A 23,313-nucleotide genomic window follows, 5' to 3' on the forward strand; every position below is an offset into this window, starting at 1 on the left:
CCGAATCGCGATGACTCAGAGAATAATGTTATCACATTATTCTGCACGCTGAATGCCGTAAAAATGAAAAAAAAAAACCACAATGGCAGAATCTTTTTTTTTCCCCCAATCTCCCTACAATTTTTTTTTTACTAAAGTTATGCAATACATTATATATACCCAAAAATGGTGCCATAAAAAAATACATCTTGTCCCGCAAAAAACAAGCCCTCACATGGCTGTATCCGCGACTGCAAAATTAGTTGCAATTAAATGATTAGACCATTTAAAAAACCTGCCCTGGTGGGTCTGACAGGGTGGTAAGAAACCCCCCACTCAAGGGGTTAAAGCTGTATTATCTGTACTACGTCCTAAATCATCTTGACAAATTGAATTTTAAGATTTTTCACTTGCACCAAAAAAGCATCGTCCATTGATTTCATGTGAAATTGCGTGAAACAAGCGCTGGAGGATCAATGGGAAACATCACATTGCAGTCGCATGCAGATCACATGATATGAAATGTGTTTGACTGTCCCATTGAAAATAATGGGTGATGCGTCCCAAGGAAAGTGCAAAAAGAATAGGACACGTAGTTTTTTTTTTACCTCATAGCATCGCTTTATGATTCTATAAGATCGCACACGGTTCGACAATCCGATCTTTGTGAATGACTGCCCTCTAATCTACAGGATAAAATAGCACATCATGTTGAGCTATATTTTCTTATATTTTAATGGAAATCAAAGATGGAGTCTCAGCACAAAACATCCAAAGCTAATGTAACTAGGCCGTAACAGTTCAGATGGAAAAAAAAAAAGAAAAAAACGACATGTCCATTCAGTTCAACCTGTTATCCTGCAGTATTTATGCGCAGGAAGGCAAAAAACAAAACCGAAAAAGCGAGTTAGAAAAAGATTTTGCACATTTTAGAGGGGGAAAAAAAAATTCATTGAAATCAACACGAGCCGTGCCTGCAGTAACAAGCGGCAGCCACTCCACAGAGGTCGGAGCAGATTTCCGCTCCGACCCCTGTGTTATTGCGACACTGTCAGCAGGCGCACAATCAGCTGATTGGTCAGAGTCCCAACCAATCGAGCGACAGACCGCCAACAGATCAACTATAGTTTGATATTAGTTTATTTTATATTAGTATTAATGACCTATCCTGATCATCAGTAGTATTGTCTCTGGAAAATCCTTTTAGTTGCATTTATAAACTCAGCCAATAATTTTATTTACATTTTTTTAGTAGGTTTTGTTCCTCCTGTGCATCTTGGCTTATGTCCGAGTCAGACTTTTAGCCACAAACCATTTTTATGCATTTCTTATAGAACACCTTGCTTTGGTTGCATGAAAACTCCTATACAGTGAAGTCCTAGCTGCTATTTTCACAAAGTGCCAAGTATCTACTTTCCATCTAACATTTAGATGTTGTTTGTAGGGAAACTTTAACCACAAAACGCCTAAATCTGATCTTTAAATGGCCTTGTTTTATAGACGCATTAATAACTACCCAAGAAACGGAAACTTTTGAAGTAAAGATGGTGATAAACATAACTTTTTCCGTGCTCTTGTTTTATCCAATGTCACAGTAAATCCTTCTCTTAGAAGGCCGCAAGGTTTTCTTCAGTTCATGTGAAACAGTAAGTTTAGGAGAGTGGATTGAGTTTAGGTTGCCTGTCCACGGGCGTTGCGATATCCCGCGGCAGATCTCTGCCCCGGGAGCCGTTGTCGGGGAGCAGGACCTAGCTGACGGATCTCCGTGGTGAGCCTATCTGAGAATTGCAGCAATTCGCAGCATGCTGCTATTAGCCAGGCGCAAGTGGAGAATCGCTAGGATACTCCGCTCGTGGACAGAGGGGCCTGCACTTTCCATAGCAACACTATGGAAAGTGTTCACTGCGTTCCCCGCGGCTGGATAACCGCCACAGGGAACGCAATGCAAAAACGCCCGTAGACAGGCAGCCTTAGGCTGCATGTTTTATGTCTGAACAGTGAGTGTCGCCATTTTGGTTGCATAAAATCTGCTGGTTACCAAAAAAACAGTACACACACCCACACACACCCTTGTGTTCATGGGCAAAACTGAATTGCGGGACACCAGCACAGAGTATCCGCAGTTTAAGCCGCTCAGAGAAGCATGGGGTGTCCGCACTTCAGTTAACACCTGCAGATTTGAATTTTTGATTTGCAGATTCCACATGCGGAAAAGAAATCGCAGTTTGCTTCATTTTACCGCGGATGCCACACAGATCAACGGAAGTAAATAAAGTTAAAGGGGTTGTCTCGCGGCAGCAAGTGGGGTTATACACTTCTGTATGGCCATATTAATGCACTTTGTAATATACATCGTGCATTAAATATGAGCCATACAGAAGTTATTCACTTACCTGCTCCGTTGCTAGCGTCCCCCGTTGCCATGGTTCCGTCTAACTTCGGTGTCTTCTTGCTTTTTTAGACACGCTTGCGCAGATGCATCTTCTCCCTTCGGCTGGTCTTGGAAGCATCGGCGTTTTGGCTCCGCCCCCTTGTACGCATCATCGCGTAGCTCCGCCCCATGACGTGTGCCGGTTCCAGCCTCCTGATTGGCTGGAATCGGCCCGTGACGGGGGCGGAGCTACGCGATGACGCGTACAAGGGGGCGGAGCCAAAACGCAGATGCTTCCAAGACCAGCCGAAGGGAGAAGATGCATCTGCGCAAGCGCGTCTAAAAAAGCAAGAAGACACCGAAGTTAGATGGAACCATGGCAACGGGGACGCTAGCAACGGAGCAGGTAAGTGAATAACTTCTGTATGGCTCATATTTAATGCACGATGTATATTACAAAGTGCATTAATATGGCCATACAGAAGTGTATAACCCCACTTGCTTTCGCGAGACAACCCCTTTAAAACTAGCGTCTGCGATCGCCGGCAAGCATTTAAAAATAAGTTCCACACTGGTACCCAGGTCTTTCGCTGCGGGAATCCGCACGTGCTAGGACATGATGCTTAAACGCGGCGTTAAAAAACGCTGCATTTTTTTCACGCGCCTGTGTGTTACATTTTAACGATTGGCTACGAGAATAGAGCTTTTATATCCATCCAACATTGCTGCAGTGGTAAGACTGACCGACAGATCAGAACAGGAACCCCGCAATAGCCAGCTGTAGGCCACGGACTATAGCTTAAGACAGTCAGTTCAGCATATAGAGGACATTAACAGTTTCCTTTAACATAGCAGTGTAGTACCTTGACAACTGGGTGACCTCCAGTAGTAGCCTTCACCGCTCCACGACTACCTTCCGTTTCATAGTGTGCTCGGTGATGAGTCTTTGGCTGTACCTCCACCTTTAGTTCGCACTGCCCATAATGGCTGGGTAAGGGCCAGTCTAATGGAGGCAGAGATGATGTCCTGAGGAAGAGAGGGATTTAGTTCTAAAGGCTTGTCTTCACAGATGCTACATAGTTTGTATATCTGTGACTTGGAGCGTCTTACTGCCTGCCTTGGCACAGGACATCGGCGTCTTAGGCTAGGTTCATACGAGGCAGATTTGCTGTGGAATTTCCGCACAGAAATTCGCTGCAGCAAATCCGCTTGCAGCTGCTTATCCCGGGGTTAGCCAGCCATGTGGATGAGAGTGCGCAAAATTCTCATCTACATTGGGCGGCCAATCCGTTGCAGCAAAGTCGGGCGGAAACGGCGTTGCGTCGCAGAATCAAAAGATGCAGCATGTCAATTTTCTTTCTCCGCTGCAGCCTCGCTCCTCTATGGGGAGAGAAAGTCACAGCAGAAGATTGGCAGCTGAACCAATTCAAAACCTGCTGCGAAATGCCACGGGTTTTGAAGCTGCATTCTTCCAGTGGTTTTTCAGTGTGGCCAAGCCACGAGAAGTCTGATGAAAATCCGCCCCATGTGAACCCAGCCTTAGAGGTCTGTTACATGACAAAGTATGTATGCCATAAGTGTTGGGGGGTGGGAGGTATCACACCTACGGATTCTAATAGTGGAATCCGTAATCACCGTTCGCACACAGACTTTGTGGCAAAACGCAGGCATTGAAAGGCAAGTAGTATGCAGTAGGATCAGCCAGGCTCACAGCTGCAATCCGCTGCGGGCCTGCCACATGTGGAATCCAACCCGTTCGCGTGAGCCCGGCTTTACAGTGGTTTCACATCTTCAGCCGGAGGTTAGCCCCTGATCCGACACAAAAGCCAGGCAACTGAGTGGAAAGCAGAATCCTGAGCGCAGATGTGAGACCACCCTTACCATTTGTAATTTGTGAGATAGGGCGGAAATTTTTTTAGGGTATTAAAGTATACTATGCTTTTCAGAACCCAGAATGTTTTATCACACACTTTTTTTTTAAAGAAATGGCAAAATCTGCATATCCCTTGCAATTTTTCTAGAGAATTCTAGATCTAGGGATACAGGATATTACATCTGCTGAGTAACAAAGACAAAATTAGAATTTTAAAATAAAAAAAAAAAAAAAAGAAGCACTCCTTAAACCCCTTCCACATCACAACATAAAATACACCTGAAATCCTGCTGCAATGGTCAGAAACCTCCAATGCAGGAGGGCTGTTTAACCCCTTACACGCTACTGTCTATAGAGGGGTGTTGCCATGGTAGCTGAGGGCCAATCAAAGGCTTACAGGCCCGCCATGATCATATAGTTAACCCTTTCCAATCCACTGTCTGATGCCTTAAGACATTATGATTTAAGGCTGTACAACTCCGATGTTGAAAAACGTCCGCGTCAGGGTTCTCTTGCTATAATATTGCCAGCCTCTCTGCTGTCGGAGCCTATCCAACATGTCACTTCATGCAGTACTGGCTTTAGCCAGCAGATAGGCCGTTGTATAACCGCAGAAAAAGAGTAAGCCCCCTAGGAATACAAATGGGATTGCAAAGGATTAATTTATTGCCTGTCCGTTTATTACTGATTGTTTATCCCTGGACAAAAAAAAACTCAAGGGGTAACACCAACACCCGACCATCCTCAATTTTTACAAAACTTTACACAGGTGTTCATCACTAGAAGGTTTACAGAAACCTAAATTTTTATACCAATCGGGTCAATTTTTTTGAGCATTACATAGAATCTCATAATTCGGAAACTATCAGGCGTAGGAAGATGTTCAATGCGTCATTCTCTTCACAATATGTAGATTTATAACATTTTTCCTAACACTGTAAATTCAATATAAGTAAACTTAGGACAAAAAATTTAGCCACTCCAATAAGAAAGCTGAAAGAAAATAATATATATGCCCCATACAATGAACGTTCTTAACACAAAATTTCAGGAAGGCGATCTTTGCAGTTTGAGGGGGAAAAAAGAAAATCTTGATGGTTGCCAACTGTATACTGATCACCATGTTAGTGCTATTAAATATCACTACATGCGCCTAAATATGCTTCATGTCATGAATTGGGTGATAAATCTGCTGTTGGACAGAATTTGCTGAGCTTAACAATTAATAATTAATGCCCTTCATTAAGGTCATGAACCCCCTTCTAAACTTGCTGACTGACCAATGAGTCCACAGAATTGTGAGGAATCTTCATGTGAATTTCAGATGATTAGTACCTGCACAGAGTTGCAATAAATCAAAGTAGATTTAGGCCGCCTGCAGACGGCCTGGTTGGATTCTCGCAGCGGGACCCAACCCAAACCCCTGCAGGGACCAGCGCGGCACTCGCCTCTCCTGCAGCTCCGGCTCTGACGTTTCGGCTGCCGGACAGCCAGCGCATGCGCAGAGCGGAGCCAGCGATAGACATTTCTGTGCGGGGCTCGCAGAGCCCCACACAGAAATAGAGCATGCCGTGATTTGTTTTCCACGTGTGATTTCACGGGGACAAATCGCAGCCATCTGCCTAGGATTGCGTTTTCTAACGCAATCTTATGGCAGCTTCCATGGGCGGAAATACTGTGGGAAATCCTGCCGTGGAATTTCCGCCCGTGTGCAGGGGGCCTTAGAGAGAACGATACCGGTATATACAGTAGTTTTCAGACTATAAGACCTCCCCCACGCTGACGTTTTTCTACAGTGTTTAGCGCTTTGTGCATCCAGCGCTGGCTGTGATTGGCTGAGCCTGACGACACCCAACAGGCTCAGCCAATCAGAGCAATCTCTTGCTGGAGGCAGGGTGGCATTTGCATCTCTGTGCCTGTATGACTAAGTCACTCTGGGGGCAGCAGGCAGCCTGCAGCGATGATTCTCCTTCCTGCCTTCCAGAGTCCTGACTGCTCCTATCCAGTATCGAGGCGAGGACAAGAGACTGGTCTCACGGTGGCCAGCTGACATCATCTCCCTGCCCTAGTGTCAGAAACCGGCCCGTGGCTGCAAACTGCATGTGAGCCTAGATAGGTTTCTGTGTCCAGGCTTGCATACAGAAGCAGGCACTGTTTCTAATCTGGAGTCCATATGATCTGGTGGTGGCAGGGGTTCTCTGGAGGATTAGTTTTTATGTTGCACTCTTTACTTTTTTTATAATTAAAAAAAAACAAAACATCAATGATGGAATAACTTAGATAAGCATATTTTCTATATTAATGAATGCAAACTTGGGATCTGCTTGACAATTTTAAAGACTGTCAACGGGCCACTGCATAATTAGGATTATGTGAGGACTTTTTTTGGCTGAATCCCAATTACAATGAAAATTATGCATGAAGTTTTATTTATTTTTTTTAAAATCAACTTTCTTTAGAATTTGTGTATTTAATGAGCGTCCCAAGACAACTTCTCTGGCCTAGAGACACCGAAAGGCTGGACGACCCTACAGAAGCGATCAAACAATTGCACTGTGAAATATAGTTGGACTAAAAGTTAAAAAAAAAAAAAAAAAAAAAAAGTAAAAATATATATATATTTTTTTTAAATATTCAAACAAACATCCTTAGAAACTGGCTTTATTTTATAAAACAAAGTGCAAAGAAAAAAAAAACAAAAAAATCCCCTCCAAAGAAGCCCTCATGTAATTACATCAACATAAAAATAAAAGTTAGAAGGCTCTTGGAATGAAGCATTAAGAAAAAAAAAAGTGTTCAAAGGACTCAAAATAGGCTGGCTCTAACAGGGTCAAGGCTCCAATATTTATTTGTACTCACCGAAATATAGGGGTATGACCAGACTTTGGTTTATTCCATGTAAAATGTGATGGGACAGACAAAAACTGCTCATTGGAGGAGTCCTTCTTGAGTAGATGTGGAGAACCTGAATTATCCTCGTTGGGTGTATCACGGGTTGGAGATAAATTACCTTGATCCTCCGAACAAAGATCAACTTTTCCTAGTAATGTGGCACTTTGGTCTTCAGAGGTTTTTCTTGTTTTAAGGGGTACTGCAGTCTCCTGGAAGCACTGGGTCGGAGAAGCACTAGGAACAGAAGTGTATGACAAACTGATCCACGTATCTTCCGTGACACTTCCCCTGGGTGAGTGACTGGGAGATGGTGTAGGGGAGTGATGAGGGGAAGCAGGACTTGGATAGCAGATATCTGCACTGGAGTGTCGTCTTTTGCCACAAGGAGAAGTAGGCCTGGATGAAGGCTTAGATGTAGGTCGTGGGCTTAGCCAATTCTCATCAGTAATACTAGTTCTAGGGGAGTGGCATGGGGACTGCCTGGGTGACAGAGATGGACCATATCCTAAGTGCTGCCATGTTTCATCCCCTGGAAACCCTCTAGGAGAACAGCTAGGTGATGCCAATGGCGATCCCAAAGTGAATCGCGCAGCAGCCTCATTGAGCTCCGAATCAACATCATCATAGATGTGTGAAATAGATTCACAAGATGAGGCATCTGAGAACCAGCTCCTCGAAGAAATGCTACTCCCAGGGCTAGGACTTAAAGACGGCTCCCTATAAGATGGCTCAAGATGGAGGTAGAGTTGGTCACGGGACGGTCTTTCATTGTAGTCATTTTCTGAGCAGTCGTTGTGGAGTTCCTCTGTGGTTTCAGAACCTTGCTGGCAGTTAGGAGATATTGATGTGATCTGAATACTGGGACATTCAAATGGCTTTGGACCTGCAGTCTGACTGTGCTTAGAACCCTGCATTTCATCTGTGCCATAGATTTTATAACCCTGTAAGCGGGAAGAAGGAGACCGATTGGAACAGTGATGTTGAGGTCCATGTTGAGAAAAGGTAATGGGCTGGTTGACTGCTGATAAAGGTTGGTCTACATTGAAGATAAAAAACGATGCACTGTCATCAGGCTGAAGATCTAAAAATAGGGAAAAGGTCAAAACGTTATCACATTATCCACTTCAAACTAAAAAAAACTTTAACGTAGCCGCATTTTGGAACAAGTTTTAAAAGGGGTTTTCCAGGCACAAAAGAGGAAATTCTGAAAAAGCTACAATTACAATTTAGGAGGTACAACTAAATAGCGGCAACCTGTACCTTCTATCTGCCGCTCTGCACCCAACGCAGCTGCTGTGTTTACATGCATCACGTCCGCAGTGAACAGAACCAACTTACCTATAACTCCCAGCATGCATAGAGCTGGTCTACCAGCCAGCACTATAGCTCCGCCCACAGCTCCTGCAACTTACTAGCATCAACCTCCCCGAGTACCAAAGAATGCTGCTGAAGCAGACAGACCGGACCATCCAGCACTCTGGACTGCACATGAGCCATACAGCACAGTGCTCCCACTCCTGTCCTCCCATCATACACTGCTCACAGGATGTTGGAGGCTATGCACAGGGAGGATGTGGTAAGTGAGGACAAAATGTCACAGGAAGTGGAGGGTCATGTGACAGATTGAAAATAAAGAAAGTAGCTAGACCAGGTGCGGTGAACCTATTACAGAATGCCGCATTGTGATAATGTGCATGACATTTTAAAATGTTAGTCTGCGCCTGGAATACCCCTCTAACTGCAATCAAAAGGACACTAATAACCATGCAAATAGCCAATACGTAAAATAAATTAGACTGTTAATGGTGCTTTTACATGTGCAGTGCGGTTTTTCTTTACGTGAGGTCTATAGGTAAAATACTCATGCAGTACAGTAGACCTCGTGTGTCAGGCAAGCACACAGGACACATTCATGGCCCGCTAAATAGGATTACTTTTGGAACATTCCTTATTGCTGTAACTATGTTAACTGCTCACTCATTTTTCTGAAAGTAGACCACTAGCATATTCTTAAAATGCCACTCAGCACCTTAGACTTCAAATCACATGCGTGCCTGAAAGTATGAGCCAAACTAGTCAGAAACGCGTGTCCGTGAGACATACATAATGAAAGAAACCAAAATAAACACAGAAGGCCAAAGTGTGCAAGATCACACACCCTTCACATCTACAAAATGCAATATTGGGAGAGGTGGGGATTGCTAGAATGCAAAGTTTGAAGCAAAAAATATTTTAAAATATTGTAAAATAAAAAAAATTAAAAACCAACAAGAAAACCCAGCATGGTTGCATTCCTAAAAATTGCATCTTCACAGTACAAGACATTGCCCAACTAGAGTAACATGCGCATGGAAATATTTTGTCGTTTCTTTACCTCTAAAAGGAATACAATTACATGAAGAGGGAGTAATGATGCAGACAGCACTATTGAAGGCGACACATGTACAAGAGCGCATAAAACAAGTCCCATCATACAAGATGTGGGACTTGTAGATGAAACTGTACCTTTATTTTCTTCCCTAGAGTCCAATCCTAAAGACATCTTCTCTTCTGCACTTCCTGCATGGTAACTTGCCCGATGGCAGGTCCATCTCCCATGAACATGCTGATAATGTTCCAGATAGCACCAGACAAGGCGGCGCAGTCAGGAAGGCATGGTGCTCCCAGCTCCCTGGGCTGGACATGTTCACCAACCAGAGATGCACTGCCTGTCTGACCGTTTAACAGCAGTTTGCACAGCGCATTATAAAAGATGCCATTTTGGGATGGGAGACTCTGGGGAACAAAATAACGCTACAGTTTTATCTGTAATTCCCACATTTTAGGAAAGGATAAAGGCCCATTTAGACAGAACAATTACCTCTCAAAAATTTGATCAAAAGCCGTCTTTTGAGCGGTAATGGTTGTGTCTAACTGCACTGACATCGTGCAGTTGTCGTTAACGAATCGCTGATCGTTGTCTTTCAGCGTTCTGAAAGACAATGATCAGCCTCATCAGTTCACAGCTGATACTATTGTTTCTCTAAAAGTCTAAAGGTTTTGTCTTTCTGCAGTCATGGCAGCCAATCACAGTGTTCCTTTCACCACAGTAGGCCCCCCCCTTAAGGCCCATTTACACAGAGCGATGATCGCTCAAAACGACAGTTTGAGTGACGGCTTTGAGCGATCATTTTGCATAAACTATTAAGTAGCTACTCAGCTACTTAATAGCAATTTAGTGTAAAAAATGAAGCCTTAGCTGAAAGCAGTTAATAGCCCGAGGGCTCTTATCCGCTTTCAGTTCCTTTGCTCTCCAGCGGGAAACAATGCTATCAGCACGCCCCGTGGAGAACTGCTGATAAGGCTGAACAACGATTTTTAGGTTGGCTCGAATTTAAGGATCAGCTAGCAGTGCACAATGGCTGCGCGTTTAGACACAACGATGATCGCTCAAACAATCGCTTTTTAGCGATTTTTGAGCATTCATTGCTCCGTGTAAGTGGGCCTCAGCTAGAACACTGATCATTTTGCAGTACACTGCGCACAAGTCACTTCTGAGCAAAAAAAAGTTTACGTTTCTTTTAGTTGAGCAACGCTATGGCATTGTTGCCTTCCATCTTAAAGGCTTATCATCTAGACCAGAGATTCCTGAACGGAATGCTTCTGCTACCGGGCTGGAAATCACTCAGCTTTTCAATCTGTTACTGCTGAAATAAAAATAATTAGCCCCCTCCGCAGTGAACTTCCTAGCAAAACTAGCAGTGGGGGAGGGGCTCAAGGCTGTACTGACAGCAAACCATCCTGGTACCTTGAACACCTCTGCGCCACTTATATAATCAGCAGGCCGCTACTGACAGATGCACCAAATGGGGTGGTTTTTGAGGCAGGCTTGCCACTGCCGATCTGCAGAATTCAGCCCCAGGCCAAGTGTACATGTAGGGGAAAGGCTGAAGATTTTGCATGGAAACCATAAATCGAGAACTAAAAATTTTTTTTCATGTGGCCATATTGCGAGTAGAGCCCGAAAGACCCAGGGGCATCCAACATTGGCCAGCACACGACGCCCGCCTGCACGGTATGATCCGTCCGCACTGATGCTGGAAATTGCAGGTCTTATTGTGGTGCGTGAAGACAGGTGAGAGCAGGGCACGCAGCAATTTATTTTTCCGGGCAGGCCACGAAAACCTGTATATACAAAAGAATAGCCTCACATATTATAATGGAGCCGTCATGGATGATGGTATGAAGCTTATATACTATATACACCATGCATCAGCAAGAGCTGCTGCTCAGAAAGACAGCCACAAGACATCGCTTCCATTAAACTGAACCTATCACCACCGAGCGCAGCCTACAGTAGTGCCCGTCACACCGATTACAGAGATATGGCTGCTGTGCATCTGCAGTAGTTTTGTAGAAACTGCATTAGTAGCACCCAGTTAAAGTTCTAGTCCTGTATGTTCATGAGCTGCAGCTAGCCACACCCACCCCGCCATCCAGCCAATATGCAGACAGTAGTCAAGCCCATGCTGGAGGGCAGGGTGGGCGTGGCTAGCTGCATGAATATTGAGGACTACTTAAAGTAGTCCTCTATGCTTGTGCTGCTACTGATAAATCTCAAGTTTCTCCAAAACTACTGCACAGATGCACACAGCAGACATGCCACTGTTATTGGTGTGACTGTCACTACCTTGTGCTGCTCTCAGGAGTGCAAGAAGATTGTGACAGCAACAAAATGCAGCTCAATTCACACAACAGCCTTCATGCAACTTTGTGCTAGTTATTTGAAGCAAAAATGACATGCAAACACCAATTTGCCAATATAAAGTCATTCCCTAGCAGACCCTCAATATACATTCACATTAAGTAAATTCAGGTTGTTTCGGGTTCATACATACCACACATGCCTAGGTCTACGCGAACATGTCTTCACAAATCTGTCAAACTGCAGAAATGCAAAAATTGAATTTTTTGTTTTCTCTTAATGAAAACTAAGATCTACAACCTAAAGTGGTTGTACAACCAAAAGCAACGTACATTTAGAAAGAGCCTATGACATTGCAACGAAATACACAGGAATTTACATCGGAAAGAACACAACTTTTAGAAAATACTTTGTTTCCTATGAAATAATGCGCCCTTTCTGCACCTCTGCTCCTAAAACAAGGTGTTGTGCTGTTCCTGTGTTATTCCTCCTGGAAATGCATGAATAAGAGCTCATTCACACGGCCGTATGCGAACACTGCGAGTATCTCACAGCGTTGTACTCATCGCAGGCCATTCGCCCTGCCGGCAGAGATCGCGTACGGGCTGCGATTGGCACTGGGCATGCCCAGGAATCTGACATCACGGACGTGCGCAGTGTGACTTCTACCCCCCAAGTTCCCTGCTCTGCAATAAAGGCTGTCCATTTGCAGACATTGCAGAGGGACGGCGTATAAAATATGGAAAAATAGAGCATGCTGCGATTTATTTGTCCTACATTTTATACAGATGTTCCCTCAGAGCTCCTGCGCAGGTGTGAATGGAAGAATGAAAGGCCATAGAACTTCATTGCCTTCATTCACCACACGTTACCCACGGGAAATATAATGAGGCCTGAATAAGCAACTGTATCCATGTACCTTGTCAAATAAGCATGCCCCTTTACACAATGTAAAGCAGGGGTCCCCAAAGTTTTATATATCTTTAGTCACAACTGTAACCCCTTCAGAACAGGAAATGTATCTTTTTTTTTTTAATTTTCGTTTTTTCATCTTTTATTTTCCCATAAACATAGCCAAATGAGGGCTGGCTTTTTTGAGGGACAAGTTGTATTTTTAAACGGTACCGTATAATGTACGGTAAAAGCTTCCTTGAAACATTTTTTAAGTGTGGAGAAATGAAAAATAAAAATGCAATTGCGCCATTTTTGGGTGGATTAGAGACACTAAGTCTATATTTCTGGCATCGAAAAATTCAATAGTCCTTTAAGAGGAGTCACCCCTTGAATCGAGGGGCTGCCTGGATTCCTGAATTTTAATATGCATTTTCCTTCAGGTCTCAGGTTGACACATGACCTAACCTATATTTAGTAATGTGCTGGTATCTATATTGGGCCCAAAGCTACGGTAATTATAGTCACTTTTTCTTCTTTTTGGCACGCTATCATTGGTGGATTATGTGCTCTGTGTATTATTTGACCCAAGCTGCTTTTGATGTGGTTAATGAGTAGGTATGCTATGACCAAGGACGGGCTCACACGACCCGATTAGATTCCGCATGCAGTAGGCCCACAGCAGATTCTGTCTGTGAGCCCAGCCGGTCAACATGCATATGGCAGAATCCCAAACTGAATATGGCCGCCTAGATTTGCAGGCGGCCATGCGCAATGCACTTTTTGTTTGGATTTCCACTAAGTGATGACGCCGGTATCCACAATGTTAATTGCGTATGGGCTGCAGGTCAGACACCTCCATTGATTGCAGCAAAACAGAGCATGCTGCGATTTTTCTTGCAAGCACCCCCCCCCCCCCACCCTCCCTTCCCTCCTTAGAGTGGGGTTGCTGCTTGAAATGTGTAAGCCAGTACTGGTGCATTATGTCTACACCAGGAGCTAGAGGATGACCGGCCTTCGGTGGAGGCAACTCCCTGGTCACGCCCCTAGCTGCCGATTGGCTCTTGTGGATCCATCCATCTATCATTCCAGGTCACCAGGGAGCAGAGTGACTGCGGAGTCAGGAGAAGTGGCTCCATGCTCCTGCAAACCTGGAGCATGCCACTCAGCCGGGAGATGTGTCAGCTTGTCAGGGGGATGGGCGGTACATGGCTGGGGACGTGCACAGCCAATCCGCAGATGTGGCCATCACCTGGGCATACTCTAACTTAAGTCAACCCATGTCTCCACCCATACATCCAGTGGAGACATAATGCCTCAGTACCGTGTAAGCCTGCTACATTCATCGTTTGTTAACATGTTTTAAACTCCTTGAATAAAAACTATTTTTGCCCAGATTGTGCTGGATATCCACTTTAGTTCTCTAGGAGACAGCGGGGTGGTCGGGCAATATGCTGAGAAACCTAGCAGGTGGGTGTTACTTTTACATATCACATATCTAAACATTACAGCAACCCAAATCCAGCCCTTCATAGCGACAGTATTTCCTAATGGCAGTGTCCCCTTTCAGCGGGATGACGTTCCCTGCCACACCGCAAGAATTACTCGGGAATAGTTTAGGGAACAAGGTGTTGACTTGGCCTCCGAAGTCCTCAGATCTCTACCTGATCGAGCATCAGTGAAATGTGCTGGGTCATTTACATCTGGTATACAGTTTTCATTGGGGTTTGCCTGAACCCCAGAAAACCACCTCAACAGAATCACTTGTATTGCCGAAATGGAGACAAGTAGGTGGTAGTCTATCTCTGGGTCAGAGCCCTGGTCCACCACTGAATAAACTGTATGTGGTGGCCTTCACAAGTAACAGCTGAGATGACTGCGCTACACTTTTTGCTGTAATTCCCATACAAGGGAAACAAACTACGTAGTTCCTTAACTCGAGCTATGGAACAAGCGGAGTTTGCTGTGCTATACGGTTTCCATAACGCCCACTCACCTTGATGGGAGTGCAAGATAGCCTGTCTCTATAAGTCCGCACTACCTCGTACAGCGGAGTATTTCCATCATGGCCATCACTGGGTGAGATGGCAATACTGCTTAAATACAACTAGATTAACAAAGGAGGCACATGGGGACAACTATCCATCACTACAATATGGAATATACATTACAAACGTGTTAATTTTACATTTGGCATCACTAGCTTGTTGCTGTGAATAATCCTTCATTACCTATAGCTGATAAATGCCTCGCCAGTGGAGTCCCCCACCAATCACAAAGGTTTGCCCTCCAGCCCTGTCTGGTGTGGTAGACCTCCTCCACGTATCACCGAGGTCTCTTGCCTGCGCCATACACTGGCGCATGCGCAGATAGACTGTCCTATTTGTGGGGAGAATCGAGGAGCTTATCTGTGTCAGTTGAGATACTTCAGACGTCATCCACGTCAGAGGGGCGAACTTTGGTGAACCCAAGCAGAGACGGTTCGGCCCGCCCACCGGACCACTTTGCTTCATTTACATGCGGCATGGAAAATTGTCCAGACATTGAGGTATGCTTTTAAAATCCTTGATAAAAGCAGAGTGGGTGAGCTAAATACGTCACAATTGTAGTGCAGCTATTGGTTCCCTGTAATGTTATGGCTGATCAGTTATATACACAAACAAAGACAAGAGTGCGTTCGGTGATCAATGCATCTACTCCATTACAAAATTAGGACATGGCTGAAATATTACTTTAATTTAAAAAAAAGGTACATTTATATTTTGGGTTCAAAAAAAATCGTTAAATGGGTATCAAAAATAATTTATAAAAATACAAGACATCGAACTTACAGTCAGGAGAAGGGGACAAAGCTCAAATATCTCCATGTCAACAAATAAAAACTGTTCAATGTTATAACTGTTGCCGCGTTCAAAAGGTCAACAAGCAATAACGCAATTAATAAACACTTTGCTACGGATTATGATCCCCAAGTAGCTTTTTGCTTCTTCAGCGACTTAAATGCCAATATAAACCAAAACGAGTTGCCCTACTATTTTCCGTTCTGATCAGACACTGTAGAGGTGTATACATTTACATCAGTTTAACAGATCCGGGTTTCTATTTTTTGAAGCAAGATACTTTGGTGTTATGAACTCGCGGGTCTCCTGATCTGAACTCCAAGCGTTCTACATTCCTAGGATGCTCAGAGTTTGGATCAGGAGACCCGCAGTCAGGCCAGGATGCACTTCCACATTACAGATACAAATCGCAGGCTGAAATACGGTAGTATGCTCCTGGCCTTAGTGTCTGGGCTGTGTCTAGGTGAGGGCTCTTACCCACCTGCGTCTTTTTAACACGATTGTCAATGGGATATTCTAATGTTAAAAACACATTGCACAAAAAAAAAAGAAAAATGGTAGGAGCCCTAATAGCATCTTCTTTTGTGGCCCTGTCTGGGTAATTATGTTCCCTCTTGTTAAACATCCAGATGCCAAAACTCTGGCTACAAGCAGCTCATCACTCACTCGAGTTCAGGCTGACTGTGCTGCTCTCTACATAACCCGACTTCTCACGCTGTGCTGCAAGTACTCCAAGTGCAGGACACCAGGACAAGCCTGGTTATGAAGACAGCCGCGCAGCATCAGACTGCACCACAGTGTGTGATGAGCTGCTTCCACGGCTTGTAGCCCTGGATCGCAGTTTTAGGTGCAAAGACCCTGAGACGGCAAGGGGAAGGGTGGGGTGGGAGGTCACAGCATGAGAGAGAGAGAGATCTCTCCTCCATTCCTCCCCGCTCTCCCCTGCCGCTCCCTGCCCACACGCAAGAGGCCTCACTTCAAAAAAATTTACTCCGGACTGGTGCATTCCTCCTACCGTACACAGTTATCTTATGTCACACGAAAAGGGATCTAGGCGAAACTCTTTATGAACAGGACTGGACTCAAACATGGGAGTCTACTAATAGTGCCAGAAATACATTGTTAGAAACGTAATTTAAAATTTTAGGCTAGGGTCACACAGGGCGGATTTGTTGCGGTTTTTCCGTTGCGGTTTTGACGCAGAAGAACTGCTTCTGCGGCAAAACCGCTTCAAAGGTTAATTTGGGCTTGCGGATTTTCATGCGGAAAAATCTGCAAGCGTTTTTTTTTTCCGCAGCGCTTTTTTACTTTTGTTGCGCATTTGGTGCGGTTTTGGCTGCGTCCATAGAGGTCTATGGACAAAAAAAGCGCTGCGGAAACGACCAAATAATGAACATGCTGCATCTTTTACAACCGCAACGCAGTTGCATTTCCGCACTGCGGCTGTGCGGAAAACATCCGTCCTGTGAGAACAGCTTTTTGGCAAATCTCATTTGTGCTGCATTGCACTGCAAACGCAGCGGTTTTGCCGCAGTGCGGATATGCAACGGCAATCCGCGGCAAATCCGCCCTGTGTGACCCCAGCCTAAGTCCGCTGGTACTTAAACCCACAACCAAATAGCCCACGCAGTACCTGAACACTCTCCCAATGGTTTCCACAGATGCTTGGCGCCGGGAGATACACTCCACATTTGGTGGTCCTGCCCCCGCATTAAGAGGTTATGGATCCAAGTGTACTCCCTAATAAACTCAGTCATGGGCCATAATCTATGCAAACACCCTCGGGAAGCTCTATTGAACAAGCACATTAATAATTCCACCCCCCCCCCCCCCCCCCCCCCGACTCTAGGAAACCAATTTCCTTTTTCTTGGCCACGAAAAACACGATATTGTCCGTTCGTGGCGATAAGCTTCCTCGGATTTAGGTTAGACGAAACATGGATTGGTACATAATTATCTGCTAAAATAGAAGTCAGTTTTTCGTTAGACATGTGAAATTCCTGACAATATGGTCCCCATGGCTAGAATACACTATCCCCCCAATAAGGCACCAGATCCCTAGTCTCCTTGTGACAACAACAGTAATAAAAACATTTCTAACAACTCCACCTTACAGTCCGAAGCTGCTCTGGTGGCATCCACCCCATGGGAAACACTCTCTTTTCTCATGCACCCCAACCCCCCCCCCTCCCCTCCTCTTCCTTTCCCCTTAGGGCTCATTCCCACGAGTGCATATCGGCCGTCCATTTTCAAGGCCGGCCGATATGCACTGTGATCTGATGCATTGGATTCCAATCTAGCGTCCAAAACATGGTCCTGGAACTATTGGAGCCCATGGCAGCGGCCTTAGGTGGGAAGGAGTTTAGCAGCGTGGCTGTTAAACTTCCTCTTTTCTCCTCCCCCCCCCCCCATGCAGGCTCACCCCTCCCTGTTCGTTCTGTGCAATGGGAGGGGGTGGAGCTAAGTGACAGTAGGGCCCTCCCCCTCCCATTAATAGCTATGGACAAGGGACGGGACATGGGCAGAGCTAAGCGCCAGCCCTCTCCCCGCAAATTGACCATAGCCATCAATGGGAGTAGGCGGGGCGGACCAGCACTTAGCTCCGCTCCTGTCTCCCTCCCTCCCATTGCACAGAACAAGCGGGGAGGAACAAGAGGCAAGCCTGCGATGGGGAGGAAGGGGAAAATGGGCAATGGCCTGGTGAGCTCAGCGCATTTGCGCCGGGCTCACAAACGTTTGATTTGTGCACCTCTTCACCAAAATTTTCCTCTCCCAATATAGCGTATATCAGCCGGCCATGAAAACGGTGGCTGATATGCGCTTGTGGGAAACCTTTCTTTCTTTTCCCTCACATCAGTTAGACCCTGGCCAGGCCGTCAGTTTTCAGGTTGTTTTATATTACAGTCCAATTGCAAGATTGTCCAGGACTCAAGAGAAGATTTTTCTAGAACTTGCTCTTTTGCTATGTTTTTTTCTTTTCACTCTACCCTTAATCTGCATAATTATAAGCAACATATGTTTGTTATTAACGAGTCTGAAGTTTACACCAGAAGAGGTCTTCTGTATTATGGTAATTTGATAAATCTTTAAGATTAGTGTTTTTTTTTAAAAGATATTTAAACAGGCGTGATCTGCAGTATGGGGACGAATGATCGTTACTACCATAGTTCAGCCCGAGCCATCGTTGGTCAACTGCACATCTTCCAGTTCACATGGGGAGGAATGTACCCAACCGGCAAGCATTCTTAATGCTAGCATAAATAAGACAATCAGCTGACAGCCGAGCATTTGCTAGTTTTTTCCAGCTAATTATTGGCTCTTTTAAAGGCTTTTTCCAGGACTATACTATTGTTTTGGCATGTATGTGCGATTTTTCTTGCACTCGGATTTCACACAAGTCGTGCAAGTGACAACACGGGAGATGGTACAGCGCACGTGGAATCGTACCAACACGCCCAGCAGCATACCTCATGGCACAGACTGGTTCGTGGAGGTCAGGGGTGTAGTACAGACCTGGGCGCTGACCTCACTACAGACTGTACAACCTCCTGTGTGCATAGATCAAACACTGCCGATAACCTTTACACAGCCACAGCTTTTCAATAAGCAGGAAACACATGGCAGCTCATCTGCTGCTGTCATGCCTGTGTACACATGGGACTGGCGGAGCTTTCCTCCAGGTAACAACTAACCCTTTCACTGCTGCACTTACCAACCTAACAAACTAGCAGCTATGTGCCAGCAGCTTGGCTCTGCAGCTCAACATTTCTTCCTGGAGCATCCTCTCCCCGTGTGATGGGGAGTACCGCTGTTGGGGGAAGGGCTAAAATTAGATTCTACAATTTTGATCAAAATTGAAAAGTATTGAAATGGCGAATCAAATTAATTCAATCAATCAATTGCCCAGCCCTACTTAAGGGGTGTAGTTTCCAATATGGGTATTTGGAGGGGGGGTTTCATTACCAATCCCAGGTCATTATCTATACTTTCTTCCCCTCTCCCGCTCTGGTTGTCCTTCCCTCCCCAGTTTAAAAACTCTTCCAACCTTCTACCCCAGCACAGCTGCACCCTCCCCATTGAGATGCAGTCCGTCCCTACGGTAGAGCCTGTAGCCGATATTAAAGTCAGCCCCTCCTTCCTACACCAACTCTAGAGTCACTAAGCTCCTGCTGCCTTTCTGGTGTGGCATGCGGTACAGGTAGTATTTCAGAAACTACTTTGGAGGTCCTTGCCTTTACATCCTAATTTTTAAGGACCTTCCACCTACTTCTAACGTAGTCATTGGAGCCAACGTGTACAATGACCGCTGGATCCTCACCAGCCCCTCCCAGTAATCTGTCAACCCGATCCGTGATGTGTCTAACTCAAGGGCGAGGAAGACAATGCACTATTTGAGGATCCTGTTTTTTGTGACAGATTTCCCTGTCTTCATAATAAAGGAGTCCCCCAACTACCAGCATCTGTCTAGTCTGCACTGCTCTCCTATTCCCCTGCAAACTGTTCAGGACTAGCCTCCCTGGCAGTCTTCCCTCTACCCCTCCTCCTGTCACCCAGCTACCCTATCCTGCACTCCCATACTACAATCCACCCCACATCTGCCCCCTGGTGAGTGCCTGCTCCGTAAGCAGCAAACGCCTTTCCATGTCATTGGATCTCTGTGTTTCATGCTGTACACTTATGCCCGGTATCTGGCCTTTCAAAAATATACAGTTAGGGCCAGAAATATTTGGACAGTGACACAAGTTTTGTTATTTTAGCTGTTTACAAAAACATGTTCAGAAATACAATTATATATATAATATGGGCTGAAAGTGCACACTCCCAGCTGCAATATGAGAGTTTCCACATCCAAATCGGAGAAAGGGTTTAGGAATCATAGCTCTGTAATGCATAGCCTCCTCTTTTTCAAGGGACCAAAAGTAATTGGACAATGGACTCTAAGGGCTGCAATTAACTCAGAAGGCGTCTCCCTCGTTAACCTGTAATCAATTAAGTAGTTAAAAGGTCTGGGGTTGATTCCAGGTGTGTGGTTTTGGATTTGGAAGCTGTTGCTGTGATCAGACAACATGCGGTCAAAGGAACTCTCAACTGAGGTGAAGCAGAACATCCTGAGGCTGAAAAAAAAGAAAAAATCCATCAGAGAGATAGCAGACATGCTTGGAGTAGCAAAATCAACAGTCGGGTACATTCTGAGAAAAAAGAAATTCACTGGTGAGCTTGGGAACTCAAAAAGGCCTGGGCGTCCACGGAAGACAACGGGGGTGGATGATCGCCGCATACTTTCTTTGGTGAAGAAGAACCCGTTCACAACATCAACTGAAGTCCAGAACACTCTCAGGGAAGTAGGTGTATCTGTCTCTAAGTCAACAGTAAAGAGAAGACTTCATGAAAGTAAATACAAAGGGTTCACATCTAGATGCAAACCATTCATCAATTCCAAAAATAGACAGGCCAGAGTTAAATTTGCCGAAAAACACCTCAAGAAGCCAGCCCAGTTCTGGAAAAGTATTCTATGGACAGATGAGACAAAGATCAACCTGTACCAGAATGATGGGAAGAAAAAAGTTTGGAGAAGAAAGGGAACGGCACATGATCCAAGGCACACCACATCCTCTGTAAAACATGGTGGAGGCAACGTGATGGCATGGGCATGCATGGCTTTCAATGGCACTGGGTCACTTGTGTTTATTGATGACATAACAGCAGACAAGAGTAGCCGGATGAATTCTGAAGTGTACCGGGATATACTTTCAGCCCAGATTCAGCCAAATGCTGCAAAGTTGATCGGACGGCGCTTCACAGTACAGATGGACAATGACCCGAAGCATACAGCCAAAGCTACCCAGGAGTTCATGAGTGCAAAAAAGTGGAACATTCTGCAATGGCCAAGTCAATCACCAGATCTTAACCCAATTGAGCATGCATTTCACTTGCTCAAATCCAGACTTCAGACGGAAAGACCCACAAACAAGCAAGACCTGAAGGCTGCGGCTGTAAAGGCCTGGCAAAGCATTAAGAAGGAGGAAACCCAGCGTTTGGTGATGTCCATGGGTTCCAGACTTAAGGCAGTGATTGCCTCCAAAGGATTCGCAACAAAATATTGAAAAAAAAATATTTTGTTTGGGTTATGTTTATTTGTCCAATTACTTTTGAGCTCCTAAAATGTGGAGCGTTTGTAAAGAAATGTGTACAATTCCTACATTTTCTATCAGATATTTTTGTTCAACCCTTTAAATTAAACGTTACAATCTGCACTTGAATTCTGTTGTAGAGGCTTCATTTCAAATCCAATGCAGTGGCATGCAGAGCCCAACTCGCGAAAATTGTGTTACTGTCCAAATATTTCTGGCCCTAACTGTACAAGATGCTAACATCTTGAACAGCAGCAGTATGCACTCTTGAATGTCTGTCTAAGTTAGCAAGAAGATAAGACCCAGCATTCCAGGGGTTAAAGCCAACTTGAGATTGAAAAATCATTCTCAAAATTGGCTGTAACTCCTGGAGTGTCGGTCTTATTTTCTCCTTTTGATTGTAATTAACATGTGACCGAGATGAATTTTGGATGTCCCGCCAATGCTCTCCTTTCTCAGATGTTCTAAGCGAAGATGGAACTATTCTGATAAACTACCTTGGACTTTAGGTGTGATGACCTGTCCTTATCCTGGGTAGACCCATCACTCCAGGTGAGTCACATCCAATTTGGAGTTTTTTTTATTGAAGTTTTCACCTCTTGGAGTGTTGCCCTTTGTTCCAAGTTAGGCTGATTTCACACAGGCGAGGACGATATCACACTGTGATAATCGCCCTCGCCATCCATGTGAAGGCCCCAGTGATGTGAGGAGTTTATGTGAAAACAGCCTCGCATCACTGCGTGGAATCCCTTCATCCCTGCCGCGGCCGTCACAGCTATGGCAGAGAATCAGGGAGTTCTCCCATTGCCTTCATTGAAAACAATGGGCGATATCGCAGGGAAATAGGACGTGCTGCGATCTGTTTCCCTCATAGCATCGCGGTGCCACGCAGGGAAACATTCATGTGTCATAACCCATTCAAATGAACAGAGTTCATATTTGTGCATCTCACAACGCACAACCTTTGCGCTATTTTCTCGGCCGTGTGAAACTGGTCTTGGCAAGACGCTACCTGGAATTATGAGTCTAATGATGGGTTATACATATATGATCAGTCTTACACACACACTTTGGTTGTTCATTCTAGCTCCTGATGAAAGGGTACCGTTTTAAACCTGAAACACGTTGAACCAGTATTTTTCTATCCGTACATGATGGTACCTTCAATAAAGCATTTTTCCTGTTTATCTTGGAAACTTCCTTTACTACAGCCTGAGGGTGTTTGTTCTGCATTTTCTCATTTCTGGGGATTCAATTGTCACTGAGCCCGTCCCTCCCACAGCTTGTATTTTCCACCTGTAATCACAATATTTACACTGAATTTATTTTGACCGGTGAGCGCCCAATCCATCTTTCCTTGCACCTACCACTGGACAGGAACAGCCTGGAGCAGATCGAGGAGGGAGCACCCACTTCCTCCATCGGTGTATTCCAGACTAGTTCCATACGCATATATCCCAAGTATGTGTGTAGTATATACAGATACACACATGCATTCATATAATAACTTGGGGGTTCATGTCTGCAATGAGCCTTTTAGGTGAACAGCGCTGATAGAACATTTGTCTTTGCTCACTTGAAATTTTTTTCTGCTATTTTGTGCAGTATTTGAGTATAGTCAGGCAGACAAAAGATTTCTGTCCGATGTTTTA

At 44.9% G+C, this 23,313-nt stretch overlaps 1 protein-coding gene across 2 annotated transcripts in view; it reads right to left on the reverse strand.

Annotated features, from left to right (window-relative positions):
* The window catches only part of NFATC3 (nuclear factor of activated T cells 3), a 143,734-nt gene that overhangs the window by 104,611 nt on the left and 15,810 nt on the right, over positions 1 to 23,313 (reverse strand). The window contains exons 2-4 of one of the 2 annotated variants that reach the window (XM_066582675.1): positions 11,993 to 12,039; positions 7,083 to 8,196; positions 3,214 to 3,376 (exon numbers count right to left, since the gene is read on the reverse strand). In XM_066582675.1, coding sequence (XP_066438772.1) covers positions 3,214 to 3,376; positions 7,083 to 8,196; positions 11,993 to 11,999 — 1,284 coding nt within the window. In that variant the 5' untranslated portion in view covers positions 12,000 to 12,039. The remainder of the gene's footprint in view (positions 1 to 3,213; positions 3,377 to 7,082; positions 8,197 to 11,992; positions 12,040 to 23,313) is intronic. The other variant, XM_066582674.1, reaches the window with a different exon arrangement.

This window comes from Eleutherodactylus coqui, chromosome 11 (genome assembly GCF_035609145.1).
Source record: "Eleutherodactylus coqui strain aEleCoq1 chromosome 11, aEleCoq1.hap1, whole genome shotgun sequence".
In the NCBI taxonomy this organism is placed as follows: domain Eukaryota; kingdom Metazoa; phylum Chordata; class Amphibia; order Anura; family Eleutherodactylidae; genus Eleutherodactylus; species Eleutherodactylus coqui.